The sequence below is a fragment of the Zonotrichia leucophrys genome, chromosome 2 (genome assembly GCF_028769735.1).
Source record: "Zonotrichia leucophrys gambelii isolate GWCS_2022_RI chromosome 2, RI_Zleu_2.0, whole genome shotgun sequence".
Taxonomy (NCBI): Eukaryota; Metazoa; Chordata; class Aves; order Passeriformes; family Passerellidae; genus Zonotrichia; species Zonotrichia leucophrys.
In genome coordinates this window covers 80,767,255-80,783,460 of record NC_088171.1, presented here as the reverse complement: position 1 = coordinate 80,783,460, position 16,206 = coordinate 80,767,255, and the positions used below count along the sequence as shown (strand labels likewise).

At 41.3% G+C, this 16,206-nt stretch overlaps 1 protein-coding gene across 4 annotated transcripts in view; it reads right to left on the bottom strand.

Moving 5' to 3' along the window:
- Positions 1 to 16,206, bottom strand: part of CTNND2 (catenin delta 2) — a 641,466-nt gene that overhangs the window by 233,619 nt on the left and 391,641 nt on the right. For all 4 annotated transcript variants that reach the window (XM_064705500.1, XM_064705503.1, XM_064705501.1 and 1 more), the window contains one exon: positions 13,071 to 13,265. In XM_064705500.1, the coding sequence (XP_064561570.1) occupies positions 13,071 to 13,265 (195 nt within the window). The remainder of the gene's footprint in view (positions 1 to 13,070; positions 13,266 to 16,206) is intronic.

The following is a 16,206-nucleotide window of genomic DNA, read 5'->3' as shown; positions in this document are numbered from 1 at the left end:
TACATCCTTTCCTCCAGTCATTTACCACCAGGAGGTTCCAGAGTTACAGGGTGTCCAACACAGTAATATTGCCTGCATCTCAAAAGCATATATAGTTAAAGCATAATTTTAAAATCCACATAGTCCAAGTGGACACTAGGGTTTTATGCAGATATTAGAATTTCAACTATATATTTTCATTATTTCAGATTTCCAGCTCAAGGCTGGAACGATTTCCTTGTTTACAACCAAACAGAGGAGAAGCCTCATTTTTCAAGTTACCAGTATTAAGAAATATAACACTCCTTTCCACCTCCAGGAACTGACTGCATTTTAAATCTGCCAGATTTTAATCTCAGTAATATATGCAACTTTCATTCTCAGGTTCAGCTCCTACCATGTTTCAGTGATGCTGCTCTGCACGTAAAAAATGGTGCGTACACATAATGTGATAATCAGATGACAACTTTGGCTGCTGAAAACGTTACTGCCAAGATCTTTTCTCAGATTGTGTCTTCTCTCTCTGAGCTCCATCCCTCAGTTTAGGAAGAACATGCAGTTTAATTCATTTGTTATACGAGCATTTAAACAGTGAAATCAACAACTGCCCTTCCAGAATTTGAGATACTAAAATTCATCACGGGAATTTCCTCACTAGAGATAAAATCCAACCCTGAGCAATGGCACAATATAGGAGACATATACATCACTTTCCTCCTCTTTGCAGTAATACATGATTTCACATTCTGTGCGTGGGACAAAATGACCCAATCACAGCAAATCCACACAGACCACGCTGATGCACATAAATGAGACTACTGCAACTAAATCTCTGCTTTCACTCCTAAAAGAACATTCTCTTGAAATTTCCTGAAGTTTCCCGTCCATCTGGCCAGCATAAAGCTGAACACACGGACAGAAGTCACACTTAATATATAAAAAATATATATAAATAGTATGAGACAATAACAGATTAACAGACTGCACTGCATCATGCTACAGCCATCAAGCACATGGACATCTTCTCCTCCATATTTTGAGTTTTCCTTATTTAGGGCACTATAATCCTCAGTAGTCAAGTGGCTACTAAATGGTATTTCTTAGAACATCCTAATAAACTTCAGCTATTCTAATTAGTAGTTTCCACTCTGGAATGGACAGTTGTTTTGTTATTAAGGTAATCACATTTGTGTTCCAGTGCTAGACCATGTGGTATGTTCACCCTAAACATTAACCTAACTTCTGCAAATGATAGCTTAAAAGTTGTTGAATACATTTAAGTAAAAACTACTCTATTTGTATACTTGTACTCAGAAAAACCACATATGAACTGCTTAAACTACGACAAAGGGATAGTTCTAGAAGTAGCCAGTCTTATACTAAGAAAAAAGAGATAGAGTACAACCTGAGTAAAAAAAAAAAAATAATGGGCTGGTGATTTTTAAGAGTGCCTTTAAATGTAATATGCAGAAGGAATGATCCTCTAACAAAAGATTTAGTCATCTTAAAGACAGGACTGGGTAGTTACCTGAACCACAGCAGTGTTTTCGTTCAGCAAAGATTTACAAGAATGAAATTTATGAAAGGTGTTTGAATTGAATTTTTATTTCATGAATGACAACCTTGCATTTCTATGCAACACTGAATTATATAAATGAGAATGGGTGTCCTGCATCACTGAAATCTAATGTGATGAATCTTTAAAGAGAGATTACACCTGTACAGTAAATAGATGACAAATACACCTACAGTTTCTGGCACAAACACTGTATTTCTCAGAAGTGGCAGATGAGATTTACAGAATATGTACTCCCCTGAGCAAGATTTTATAATCGCAGCTCTCCCTCAACAGGTGGCAAAAGTCAAGGGGCACCTGAGAAATGCTCAGACATGTTACAAGTCATTCTTCTATGAAAAAAGGAGAATAGAAGAAAATATATGGAATAAAATACAAGTCTCTGGAGGTATCCTGCCCATGGGACACAGGAAAGAAGTCATGGATACTAACCATTCTAAAACGTTTCTATTCTGAGCGGTAACATCTTGTCTGTATTCATATAGGTGCAATTCCTCTACAGAACCCAATCATGGGTTCAGTACTTTGAAACTACAACTGTTTTATTTGGAAGATGCTTCTGCACTATAAGGGGGGGGTATTGCTTTCAGATTTCAGTGATTCTGAAGGGTTTTAAACTCTGGCCCCTCCCTCTCCACTCCTGTCCAAAGGATACTGCTGAAGTTGAAAACAACACATTTTGTTATTCCTCTGCCAAATTTTTAATAGGAAGGAAATAAAATAGAAAATCCTTTCTCATAGAAGAAAAAAAAAATCACCTAAAACATATATGCAAGACCATAACACAGGTAGGACTATATGAGTGAACCTGGATCTGACAAATGAAATGAGATTATGACTTTGTATTGCTTTGAGGTGATTTGTTACTCTTTATGCAGATTACTAAGGTATTTTCTGCTCAATTTACTTTGTACTGAAGATTTGTTCCCTGCTTGCTTCCTATAATTCTCTCTCCCAAAACAATGTTATCAAGTGGATGTCAGTTAGGAGTACAGGTCTATTATCACAACATTACCAAACTGAAAGAGATGCAGTCTTAGGAGTAATTCTTCTTTTTAATTTCTCTGAAAACATTATGTCCTATAGCCAGAACTCCATGCTGTGTGATTTATCAGCATGATCCTCAATTAATCTACAGCTGCGCCATCACAGCACATCCATATACAGCAGCTTATGACACAACAAAACAACCTGTCCCCCAGCCAGAAAAAAAGTCACCATCTAAGCAGAAAGTAGCGATATTTGGTGTTTATAGTCTAACTCTTCTAGATCAGGAAGAATGAAAAATTAAATACAGATTTGAGAAGCAGCATAAAGGACAAAGGGTTTAATCTAAATGGGGCAAGTGAAAGCTGACATTTTTGTTGCTCCTCCTTTTCCCCTGAACTGAGAGTTTTAGAGACAAATAAAGAAAAATGTATAATTGAAACCAAAGTTCCCTTTTTCTTTAAAATCAAGTATTTGTAATACAGGAAAGAGCATGTAACGGGTAACTTCTCATTAACAGCTAGATAACATTCTGAAATTAATTACTATACCAATGTACTCACTAGTGCCCCCTGTAAGAACCTGAAAATATCTAACTGCTTGTATACACGATTTTTTTCTCCTCTAAGCCCCTTTAGATTCCTTTCATTCATTAATCTGAAGTCTATGGAATTAGAAGTGATACATCTGGTTAACTAAATTCCAATTCCCTGCTGAAAAGCAATACTTAACCTGAGAAAGGATAACTGTCCATTTACTGGGATATGAAGTGCCTTTGGACACTGCCACTAGTGATATGCAAGAATCAGACTTCTGATTCCCAAAGCTGAAGTTATGTTTGCACACCTTACAGGTGCAGAAAACTGAACTAAACCCTCTGTATGTGATTCATCATGGCACTAGAATTGCAGTCCCTCAATGTCATTTTACACAGTCTCATTTTATTTCATGCTGTGGTAATTTTCTAAATTTTCTTCAGCATGTTTAAATCATAAGACAGCTTCACTGATTTGAAACAGCTAATAACAAACAAGTTACCAAGGGATCATCAAAAAGATATATCTCCAAGTAAAGCTTAAAAAAAACCCCCTTGTATTTGTTTCAGATATCATCTGAATGTTGAGTATCAAACGCAAGGTGCAGAAAACCAGTGGTATCAATACAGGTTGGGGGTGAAGGGATTAAGAGCAGCCCTGCCCAGAAGGACCTGGGGGTGGATGAGAGGCTGGACATGACCCAGCCATGGGCACTCACAGCCCAGAAACCAAATGAATCCTGGGCAGCAGGGTGAGGGAGGGAATTCTCCCCAGCTAAGCTGCTCTGGTGGGACCCCACCTGGAGTGCTGCAGCCAGCTCAGCCTAAGAAAGACACAGACAGGTTAGACATGGTCCAGAGGAGGGCCACAGAGATGGTCAGAGGGCTGGAGTGCCTCTCTGATGATGGGAGGCTGAGAAAAGTGGGGATGTTCAGCCTGGGAAAGAGAAAGCTTCAGGGAGACTTGAAAGGGTACCTGAAGGAGGCCTGAAATAAATCTGGGGAGGGACCTTTTAGCAGGGCTGTTGCAATAGGACAAGAGACAATGGTTTTAAACAGAGGCTAGAAAGAAAAAAGGCTTTTTTTACAATGAAGGTTGTGAAGGAGCAACTGGAACAGGCTGCCCAGAGGCAGGTGGTAGATGGCCCATCCCTGGAGACATTCATGGTCAGGCTGGACAGGGCTCTGCACAGCCTGGTCTGGTTGAAGAAGTCCCTCCCTACTGCAGAAGGTTTGGACTACAGGATCTTTGAAGGCCCCTTGTAACTCAATCTATTCTATGACTATCATTCTGTTTTAAACTATTTCATAATCATTAAAAAATCCCAACAAATTTCAAAGGTCAAAATATTGAGGTTCAAAACCTTAAAAATGGTTCAAGAACAATTTATCTGTAAAAGCATACAGAAAAGCACAATCCATTTGTGATGAAACACAACTGCAATAAAGTAGCTTAACTGTTCTTGAAAGAAGAGTAAATCACTCTAAGGGATTCAGACATCTAAATTTTTCATATGTCAAATTTTTTAGAATTTGAAAATTACTTCACAATATGTAAAAAATACACATTGAAATAATGACTTCTAAAGATTTCAAAGATATTCACCACTTTATTACATACCAAGACAAATATTTAGGATCTTGTGAAGATGATGTACTTTGGCTCATTTCATGCATCCTCTGTAGCCTCATTCTCCTTTTGTACAGGGCAACAAAGGAGGTAAGAGACATGACAAAATGTTGAGAACCAAAGAAAGGCTAAGCTGGACCAGCATAAAAAACATAGAGCAAATGAAGCCCTTGGGTATTTCAAAGCAGCATTAAGAAGCCCATGCAACACCCTCCTCCATCCTTGCTGTAAAAATCTGTTAAAAAAACATTCCTTGGACCTACTCAGCAATTACTGCTCCCACAGACCTCTGGCTCTCTTGCTGGCAAGGCAGGGCCATGGGACAGCAGAGCAGCACTCCCTCCCAGGACAAGGCAAGGTCTGTGCCCCACGAGGTCAGCTGCAGAGGGAGGGCAGGGCAGAGGCAAGGAAATGGCGGCCAGTGCAGCTTTCCAGAAGCCACCCCACAATGCCAGACTTCTGTCTACCAGGTCAGTGAGATGGAAGTTTGAAGAGGTCAGACCTTTCATAGAGGGAGGGAGCCCCCAGGGAGCAGGGGCAAATGACACATGAACCTGGCTCTGAGAACCTGGACTGCCCCACTTCACTTGTGCAAAGCAAATGAGAAGAGGCAGAGGTCAGAGCCATTCGAACACTCCCAAGAACGAAAACTAGTAATGTCCCCTCCCTGCAAAAAAACAAACTCAAATAAAGAGTACAAGTTGTTTTGATTGGGCTGTTCCTGCCTGGGGCAGAAGAAAAATGGGCATTTGGCTTCTCCCTCCTACTTCTTTAGGTCATGAATAGAGACATGATCCTCATCACAGACACCTCATGAGACAGAACAAGGCTCTCATGTTGTGAGAAAGCCATCAGCCCAGTGACAAAAGAAGGACTAGGTTTTCTTGTACACCCTCGCCTTGGACACTGCCTAAACTCCAGGACACCAAAAGCCCAGCCCAAGCACAGCAGGCATGAAGCAGCAAATGCTGCCACTGCCACCTGGCCCCTCTTCCCATCCCTCCAGCAGCATCTAGTCCATGAAGAAAGACTGGACTCCAGAAACAAACCCTGCTTCTACCCTACTAAAGCGAAACACACCTTTACAGGAGAAATGCAACATTACTACAAGCAGCACTTGAGAGAAAGCATTCTTGGTGCAGACACTTCCTTCAGCAAATGAAGTACGAGGCAGGAGTGGGATGGAAGGCAAGAAGAGGACAAGAGCATCTGTCCAGGTACACAATAGCAATTCTCACCTTTGGCAGTTTTTCCTGAGCTGCATCACAGGACAATGAAATACTGTGTTTATCTTTGCCACTGGCAAATGGCCAGGAGCAGCAGATAACTCTTTCCTTTCAAAAGCAGCTGCCTTGGCTGTTAACAGCTCTCCAGTCAGCATTCTTCCTCCACACAGAAATCCAGCTTGCAAGTTGACATACTTCTGCCTTGCACCTGCCATCACAAATTCCACAGGCTTCTTCTCTTGGATCTCTGTGCCATGGTGCCCAGGAAGTGGTGCAGCCTGTGGCAGCACAGCTTTTGGGAAGAGACATCTTGAGAGGTGCTGGTGTACTGGTGGAAGCACTCAAGCATCAGTGGGAGGAATCTCAGGGAGATGGACCTGGCCTGAAGGAATGGAGGCTGTCAGAGAAGCCTGAGGGCAGCCTGGCAGCTGCCTGCACACACAGGGACATTGGGCAGCTCTGAGGGTAGCAGGCAGTGCTGCAGTGTGCACCTGCCACAAACACGTTCCCTGACAGGTAACCCATTGCAAGAGCATGCCTGAGCCCTGCAGATCCCACCCTAAGTGACTCTTCAGAGACAATAAAACTCTTACTGCTTAGCCTTCTACTATCCAACCTCCTTTCAATTAATCCTTCCTTTCAGGGTTCTCTTTAATTTCAGCAGATCAATCACAGACTCCTCATTCTCCTAATGCTCTCAGAACAGTCTCTGCAGTACCTTGCATGCCCTGTCTCTATCAAGGAAAGGAGGCAGCTCAGCTCCACACACCCAGCACTCCAACGAGCACCAAGTGGTTGTGGAACCATGTGAAGCTGCTGGACTTTGAAATCCATTCAACTATGACTGAACTGTGTCACAACACCTTCCCTATGGTGACCTTCTGGGGACTGAGACAGACCATTCTCAGGCTCTGTGCATTCTGAGACTCTCCCTAAGCTTTTACCCAGGCTGCCAGGGTTGTCCTGATGCCAGCAAGATTCATGTGTCCTTCACAGAGCTGAGGAGGACAGGCTCACTCTCCTCCAATGCATCCATGTCACTTTTGTAAGGTTGGGATCAAAAGTATTTGCCTGCAGTCCCTGAAACCAGTGAGTGCTCTTACAGCATGGTTTAAGACCTCAGCAGGTTTTAAGATCTAAATGCTCTCAGTTTACCGGCAGCACCAGTGCTCTTACACAGCAACACTTACTTCATCTGATAAAGTCACTCTTTGTAGAGAGCTCAGAACAAGCACAGCTCTCCCATTTCTCATCCCACTGCCCCAGACCACTGGGGACATTACTCTTCAAGGCTTTTACAAACTTTATCTGGAAATTACATCCTTTTTACAGAAGAGGGCTCATCTGTTTCTCTGAGGGAGCACAACAGAAGCATGAGCTTCCAGACAGTGATGCCAGCCTCTGGAGGGTGATGACAACTGTTCACACAGACCCCACAGCTGACAAAGCTGTGCTCCTGAGCTCAGCACTGACAGCCCACAACCGCAACAGTAAGGATGCTTTGTCCTCATGGCAGCTACAGAAATCCCAGGCTTGCAAAATAGTGTGATTTTGTCTGTTTTGCCTGGTTTCATGTTTGACGTGGATTAAATGTCAATAACTATAGACTAAACCTCTAGTTCAAAATTCTAATTCTGCAAATAAGCAAACAATCATTGATTCCATGTGCCACTCTGGCTGAAAGGCAACCCTTCCTCCCTCTTAATTAACAGCCCTCTTCAAATTCCATCAGTGTTCATGTAAACATCCCATCAAAAAAGCTTATCTCTCCTATATGAATAATTCAAAACCTTTAGGTTTATGAGGAAAATCAGTAACAAACCTGCCTGAACAAGAATTATTAGTGTTATTTAGTTGAGTTACAAATACAAGCTATAAGTTGCTATTCAGTAAATAAATTAATTTGCTTTTTGTATTGTGTCTGAGTGCTCCCTCCAAGCACATCCTTTGAGGCTTCCCATTTCAAAAGGAAAATTTCACACTTATTGCTTTTAGTGCAAAAGTCTGGGCTGGTACTTTTTATATGAGAGAAGGCATTACCCTTTGAAGAGCAAAAGGGATTGTTAAGTAAAAGCTTAACAACCAAAAGAGCTTTTACAGCTACTGCTGTCAAATTTGAAACATTATTTTTAGCTTAGACAGCATGACAGTAACACACCCAGTTATAATTTACACCACAGGTACAGGCTGGCTGGAGAATGGAACAAGACAGACCTGGGGAGACAGACTGGGAATGTTTGTGGATGAAAAGCTCAACACGAGCTGGCAATTTGTGCTTGCAGTCCAGAAATCCAACCGTGTCCTGGGCTGCATCCAAAGCAGCGCGGCCAGGAGGGCCACGCAGGGGATTCTGCCCCTCTCCTCTGGTCTCTTCTGACACCCCACCTGCAGTGCTGCAGCTCTGGGGTCCTTTGCCCAGGAAGGACAAGGAACTGCTGGAGCAAGCCCAGAGGAGGCCACCCAGATGCTCAGAGGGCTGGAGCACCTCTCCTGTGAAGACAGGCTGAGAGAGTAGTGGCTGTTCAGCCTAGAGAAGGCTCCAGGAAGACCTTAGAGCCCCCTTCAGTACCTGAAGAGGCCCTACAAGAGCTGTACAGTGACTTTTCACAAGAGCACTAAGTGATAGGACAAGGGGGAACAGAGTTAAACTAAAGGAGGATAGGTTTAGATAAGATATGAGGAAGAAATTCTTCATGCTGAGGGTGGTGAGGCACTGGAACAGGTTGTCCACAAAAGCTGTGGACTCCCCATCCCTGGAAATCCTCAACACCAGGCTGGATGGGGCTCTGAGCAACCTGGTCTAGTGAAAGGTTTCCTGACAGTGACAGGGAAGACAGAATGGGATGATCTTTAAGGTCCTTTTCTACACAAATCATTCAGTTATTGTATGAAGAAGTCATCATCTCTAAAGGTATTAGGGAAGATTGTTCAGACATGTTTTGCACCTTCTGCAGTAGGTAGTTGTGGTGGTTTGACCAGGAAGGAGTGGGAATTCTGGGATGCTGTGGTCAAACCAATGGATGTTCGGAGTTTGATACTGACACCTGGTGTAGCCAGTGGGGTTTGGACACACCTCCGAGAATACACAGGGGTTAAAAAGCAGGGCTCTGCCCCTGGCAGGCTCTCTTGGGACGTGGTGGAGAAGAAGTCGGATCTCCCTCCCCTGTCCAGCCGCTGCTGCTGGGCGGGGGAGGGGCAGCCACGTGGTAGGCCCTGGGCCTGGACAGAGATGGGAGGTGAGGAGGCCCTCGAGGATGGAAGGGTGGAAGATCCCAGGGAGTCAGCCCTCGGGCAGCCATCCCCCCCCCCCCAGGAGGGAGAGAGAGAGCTGGCGACACCGAATGTGATAGCAGCCGGCCCAGGAGGAGAAGGGGGGGGAAGAGTGCCCGGCCGGAGCGGCAGCGTGTGTGGGAGTGCCGCAGCTCCGGGACAGACAGAGACTGAAAGTTTTAACCCCTTTCTTTCATGATTGGGGCCTTGCAAAAAATGCTAATCCTCCTCGAAGCTGAATAAGAAGGGAGATAAGAGATGAGATGAGACAAGGACCTGGCCCGAAGAACGTGGAGATGATTGAATGGGGAGAGATGATTTGGAGTGGCCTTTTGGCTGGACTTTTCTTGTGGCCATGGACTCAGTTTGTTCCTGTGACACAGAGACTGCACTTAGGGGGAAGCAGTGGCTCAGAACCAGGAGGGTTCATCGTGAGGACCCCCCGGCCCCAGGGGGTTGGAAAAATATGGGGGGGACAGATGTCCCAAAGCAGAGACTGTGCCTTTTTGGAGTGAGACAAGGCATCCTTGAAAGACAACCCTAAAAGCAGCTCTGGCCATGCACGGTGGTGAGAGCACTGGGCATGGAAGGAAGATGTCACAAGCGGCAAAAGGACTTTTTTCCGGGCGGTGCCGAAGTGACAGGGAAGCACACGAGGTTTCAGTGTGTTTCCAGGGGAAGCCTATGGAACAAGAAGGACTCCTCTCCTCTTCATGAACTGAAGTTTGAGTATACTAAAGTGTGGTGCCAGGCTGGGCAGTTGGTGATTTGGGAGAATGTATCGGATTGGGAAAGTCAGGTAGTGGGGAGGAGGAAAGTGGTTTTTTGTAAGGTTTTCAATTTTTTTTCTTTTCCTTATAGTTTTTCCCTATTTTCCTGTAGTTTAGGTAATAAAGTGTTCTTTATGTTTAAGCTGGAGCCTGTTTTGCTTATTCCTGGTCACATCTCACAGCAGACACCAGGGTGAGGGCATTTTCATGGGGGCACTGGCTCTGTGCCAGGCTCAAACCATGACAGTAATGCAGAACTATCACCATAGGTTTCATTCTCAAGTGAAATACAAAGAAAATACTAAAGTTAAGAACCAAAACATCACCCAAAAAAGAACAAACTTAATTAAGAACAAACTTAATTTAGTTCACCCCATAGAGAAATTTTAGCTTATTGTATTTTGCTTACTGAATGTTCATTCACCTAGAAGACAAAAAACTCTTGAGAAGGCTTTATCCTCAGTTGTGTAAACATTCTTGAATGTAATATTTATTTAAGGGCTCATAAAATAGAAAGAGGTGATGTCTGTAGTAAGTAACCATTCTTGGTTACTTTTCCAAAGTAAGTGAAATTTTCAAATTCAGGAATAATTTTCTTTAAAAGCAAAACAAACAAACCAAAGAAAAACCCCATGAAAATCCCCTCAAACACCACAAAGTCCAACAAAACTAAAAAAAAAAAAAAAACCCAAACCAAAGTCAACCAAAAAGAAACCCCACTAAAAAAAAAATTAAATGGCTTGCAAGTATAACTAACCTCATTTTAATTTTCAATGGGCAGTGTCAGCTGCAGAGAAAAAATTCTTTGGACAACATCTTTAAGTTTGTCTTCCCTTTTCTGTCAGATGTGGAAAAGCATGCATCATCATCATGATTAATGCTATTTTTGTCATACACAAAGGGTGTGAACCATGGTGTTCGAAGGACCGCTCTGAAGTTTTAAAACTCCCCACTCTGCCATGACTCATGTACACAGAATATACAGGCCATGAATCTTTGGCACGTATCTTCATGGACTACACAGTAATCTACCTGCCCCATATCTTACACCAAATAGCAATCTAGTCCTAAAAGAAAATAAAAAATTTAAAGAAAAGAAAAATCAATACTTATGAAAACCCAATAAAGGAAAAAAAAAAGTGCAAACTTGAACTCCTTTCCCTCCTTTCTGTTAATTTGAAAAAAATTGTATGGTCTCCATCAGAAAGGATATGTTCCTATTGGTATTTGTGCTAGAGGCAGGAGTCTGAGAGCTGATCCAATGCAGCTCAAAATTCCCTCTGAGCACAGACAGCTCTTCAGCCTGGCTGTGTGAAAAGCTGACAGCTACCAACAGAGCACCAGAGTGATTGGACTGGCACACATCCATCCGCTCGCGTTTCCCCTGACCCTGATGACAGGGGCGCAGGGTGGAAGGCATGGGAGGATCAACCCAACACCAAGCTGGACTGATGGGTCTTTCTTCAGAGGGAGCCTGCAGCAACGTTCAAATCCACATCCCAAGTGGCAAAACAAAACTCATCTTCACAGGGGATGTTTCTGCTAGCCATATGACTGTGGGGGTTTTTAATTTTTTTTCTCTTTCCTTTGAAAACCCATCTCCATGTGTAACCAACTAACATCCCGTGTCCCAGTTCAAGTCACTGCAATTGTTATCTGTGTTGACTAGGTTTCCTTCCTTACTGAGGTGCTGTGAGCAGTACAGTCACAAGAGAGCCTGCTACTCCAGCACAGACAACCAAAAGGATATTTTGCAAGCGAAACAAGAAACCCTCTTCAGGGTGTGTCAGGGAAAGAGAGCATCCTATAGGCACTATGAGGCAGCCACAGGTGGAACAGAATGCTTAAAGTTCAACAGAAACAGTAGTTTCAATCACTACCACTGTCTTCACAATTCACTGATGTAAGCAGATATTTTTCTCCCTTTCATGCAAAGAATAGTAATTTTTCCTCATATCCATGTGTGACTCTATACAAAACATGAGACTGTGATAGTTTCTTTAACAGATGGGAAATGGTGCAATGGTGCTTTTCAAAAAGCATAAAACTATTACAGGTATTTTTCTAGGTAATTCTCTGGCTAAATTTCCTTTTTAAGATTTCCTCTTGTACTCGGAACATCCAAACTTGCATAAGGCAGTAGGACATGCAAAAGCTGCCAGCTTTTCCCTTGGAGAAATGGGTTTTTTAAAGAAGTTTTAAAAAAATAGTTTTAAAAGAAAGTGAAGTATCTTGCTCTGAAAAGTGCACTTAACTTTTCCTTGATGAAAATAGGAGTGATCTGAAAATGGACATAATCTTCCCTCTTTGATCAACACAGCAAAGATGAAACACCAGAAATACTTACAATTCCTAAGGCAAGTTTCTTCTACATCTGCTTTAGGCTATTTTGGCTGTAGCATTTATATACTCTAATTATTTTGTGCATTAAATACCATAAATATCCCTGTTGATTTTTGATCTATTTGTGGGTTCCAACATACAGCTGTATTTCATTTGGCTGAGAGGACATTCTGCAAGTAGGACTTGTACACCAATGCATTTCAGGGACAATCATTATTATTTATGGATAAACCAGTGATGCTAACAGCTTTTCCCTATGTTATCGTTCAATTTTATATCTGTGTACCTACACCAAAGCATAGCTCTGTGGGACAGAGGAAGAAAATGTACTTATGATTTACTCTGAAAGCAAGTGAACAATCACTTAGCTTTATGTGGCAGGAACTTTGCAGTCCATTTGCAACACAAAGAATAGCTTTGTAAGCAAAAAAAATCCTAGCAATTTCTTCAGAGACACCAGATCTTTCTCCAAGACAATACACTAGATTAACAGAAGTATTTTCTCTCTGTTTAGGAGTAAGCTCCCTCCTCAATTAGCTTAACCTACTGTACATGTAGCACAACATTAAGTATTTCTCCCTTTTGTGCACGTATCTGGGGTTCTATTGGTAGCTGCCATCTGCAAAAGGTATTTTATTTGACTGGAATGCACAGAATACATTTGGTTAAGCACAGGAGGAAGAGAAGAAGAGTTAGTAGCAGAGAGTAAGTTACATATCTCAGAAAGACAATCATGCAGGTTACATCCACCTACCTGTACTAGTGCGATATGTGCCTGTGTGTGCTGGTTGCAGAGGGTCCCCCTGGCTCTGGCTGAGACTCCTCATAGGGGGCTTCTGATAAACTCTGTCTTCGTAAATAGGATCTATGTGGTGCTCTGGAGACTGCAGTGCCCTTAACTCCGAGCCAAGGTGGCTGTGCTGGCTGCTGTAAGATGCCCGAGACCCAGCTGCAAACAGATTTATGAGAGGCGTTTAAGAGGGAGAAAACAAGAGACAAATACAAGATCTGACTGTTAAAATTTTACTTTAAAGTAGCATTTAAACACAAAAAAAATCCCCAAACAAAGCTAAGTCGTAAGTGTTTTCAACATGCAAACAGAAATAGCAAGCAAGGGCAGCTACAGCTCCACTTAAACCCTTTAGCTGCATCATTCAGCTGCCTGCATCTACACAAAAATCCCATTTCTTCCAAGGAAACTACATATTTTGGTGAGATCAATATCATGATTATCATCTCTTCTTAAACAGAGACCAAAGAACCCACCACCTCCTCTCAAAAAAAAAAGAAAAAAAAAGAAAAAAGCCAACTCTCCACCTTCCAAAACACAAAAAAATTCCCCAAACCAAACTAAACCCAAACCAATCCCCCACCCCCTCATTAAAAAAAAGAAAAACTCAAACAAACAAAACCAAACAAACAAGAAAAGGCAAAAGCTGTACAACCCAGGAATGTCCTCAACTAAACGGGTCCAGGACTGGGGGAGGTAGGAGGGTTGGGGAGAAAAAAGCAGCAGTAGTCAGAACAACTTTCACATGTTATGCCCATATCCAAAGATCTACAAATAAAATAAGCTGGAGTTGATGAATGGATCTAGATTTACATGAAGGCTGATCTTTCAAATGCTTCTCAAAATCGCAAGAGAATGGTTGTGCCTTATGAACATTTTGTCTTCAACACTTTGAAAAAAAATCAAGTTGCTAAGACTTTCTACAACTTAAATATCCTCTGAGAATGAATAAATTAAACACACCTCCTGAAAAAAACATTTTAAGGATACAGCTTATTTTTTTTTGTAAATAACAAGATCAAATGCGATTTTCATAAAACATCTTATTCTACTATTAAAACCAGATTACATTAGAACATTTAAAAAAGAGACTTGTATATTTCCAGCCGTGATTGAAGTTGTCACTTCAATCCTTTTGCCACTCAGGTACTTCAGCTCTGTGGTCTGTTATCAAGATTGGCAAGAAGAGTCATGGGGATGCTGTACAAACATTACACATTCTGAAGATACGAATAAAGTTAAAGTAGGCAATAAGTATGCAAGTGACACTTTGCAAATGTCAGATCTATACCACAAAGTGGTAACATGCTACTTCAATGTTTAGGAAAGCAATCACAGATACAACTATTCTGGCCCTTGCTGCTAGTTCTGTGAAGTTAAAATCCTGGATGTAGGTGATGTTCCACTGGCTGAGCTTGTACTGCTCACACCACGGGTGTAGCCATTCCTGCTGAAAGCCTCTGCCACAATCATTGTGCTTGCAGTGGTTTTGTTGCATAAACAGACACTAAATACTTTTAAAATGCAAAGCACAGATATAAAGAAAGATGAGATAGCAACACAGGATGGAAATGAAAAATATACACTGACACAACATTACTTAAACTTTAATACAAATTGTCTGGAGAAAAGAATAATTTATTCCCTTTCCTTCTTCTAATCAGCTTGTGCCATATATGTGTTTTCTTCTGAATTTTTCAACTTTTGTGCATGTTTTTAGTGGAATGCCCTATTTGCATATTTTTCCCTTCAAACATTTTTCAGTCTGAATTGCCATTAGCACACTGCTGAAAGTAATTCCGTTGCTCCCCTTACTAGAAAGTCTGCCAAGAGTCCCAAATATTTTATCTATAACTACAGCAATTATCCAGAAAGTTGATATTACTATTACAGAATTAAATTCTTCATGGTCTACATTTTCAAAGTGCTCTTTAGCCCCGCACCCTTGAGACAGATTTTCAGAGCAGCTGAACTGCTCCCACCAAGGTCTAGTATCCTTCAGAGTGGCCTGAAAAACAGCCTGTTGTGATTATGTCCAAATTTCAATGCATATTTGGCTCAATCTGCATCAGAGGAAAAAATACAGAAAAATTGAGAACATTTCAGACATTTACCAGTATATCAACAAATCAGACTTGCTATAGAATAAAGAATTACAACCCCATTCTAGAAGCATTACAATTCTTTTGCCCACATACAAGTTAACAGTGGTTTTCTAACAACAGATTTTCTTTCTAACTCAGCTTCCTGTAAGCCAAAAGATTTTTCCCAGTGAACTCAGTAGCAGTATAATCCAGATATCAGCATGTTTCCAAACTGTTATGGTAATCTTCTGGTGAGGTGGGCTTAATTCAATCTCCTTCATACTCTATCAATAGTTCTGCACTTACAAGTGCTGATACTAGTCTAAATGGAAGCTTAACATTAGTTTATTATGCTAATATTGAACAGAGATTTATTTGCAAATTATGCATGTAATTAAGACTTTACTACTGTACTAAACAGTAAGCACATGTATAACCAGAGAAACTTCTTGACCAAAACATTTAATCAACCTGTTTTGACTGAAAACAGTGAAGTGGCAATCTAAAAACAACTTCAAAGCATCTGAGTAACACATTATGATTGAACATCCCTCCCAAGAAGGTCAAGAGGGAGGGACAGTGATAGTTACTCACTATCAGTGAGTAACTGCCACTATTCCTCTAACACTTCAGAAAAATGAAGATTTCAACACGTAACCAAAATATTTTCATTTTAGAAACTAAATTACTCTCAAATCTCAGAAATTAAGGCCATTTTAAAATCATGTCTCTTAAACACTTTAGGTTTTAAGCAACAATGATACTTTTCCGTATGCAATTTTACTACACTATTTCCAAATTATCAGGTATCAATATTTAAACACAAAATACTACTACCCTTTAAGGTTCTTAAATCCAGCTAAAAAGACAAAAAATCAGAAGATTTAAAAAGAGATGTAACACCATCATACTTTTTAATGTTTCTATTACGTAGGTATTTAAAAAACTACAACAGCAAGTTGATTTAAGTTAAAATTTCCTTTCAGTTGCTCCTAGAAGTTTTTCTATGTATGAAT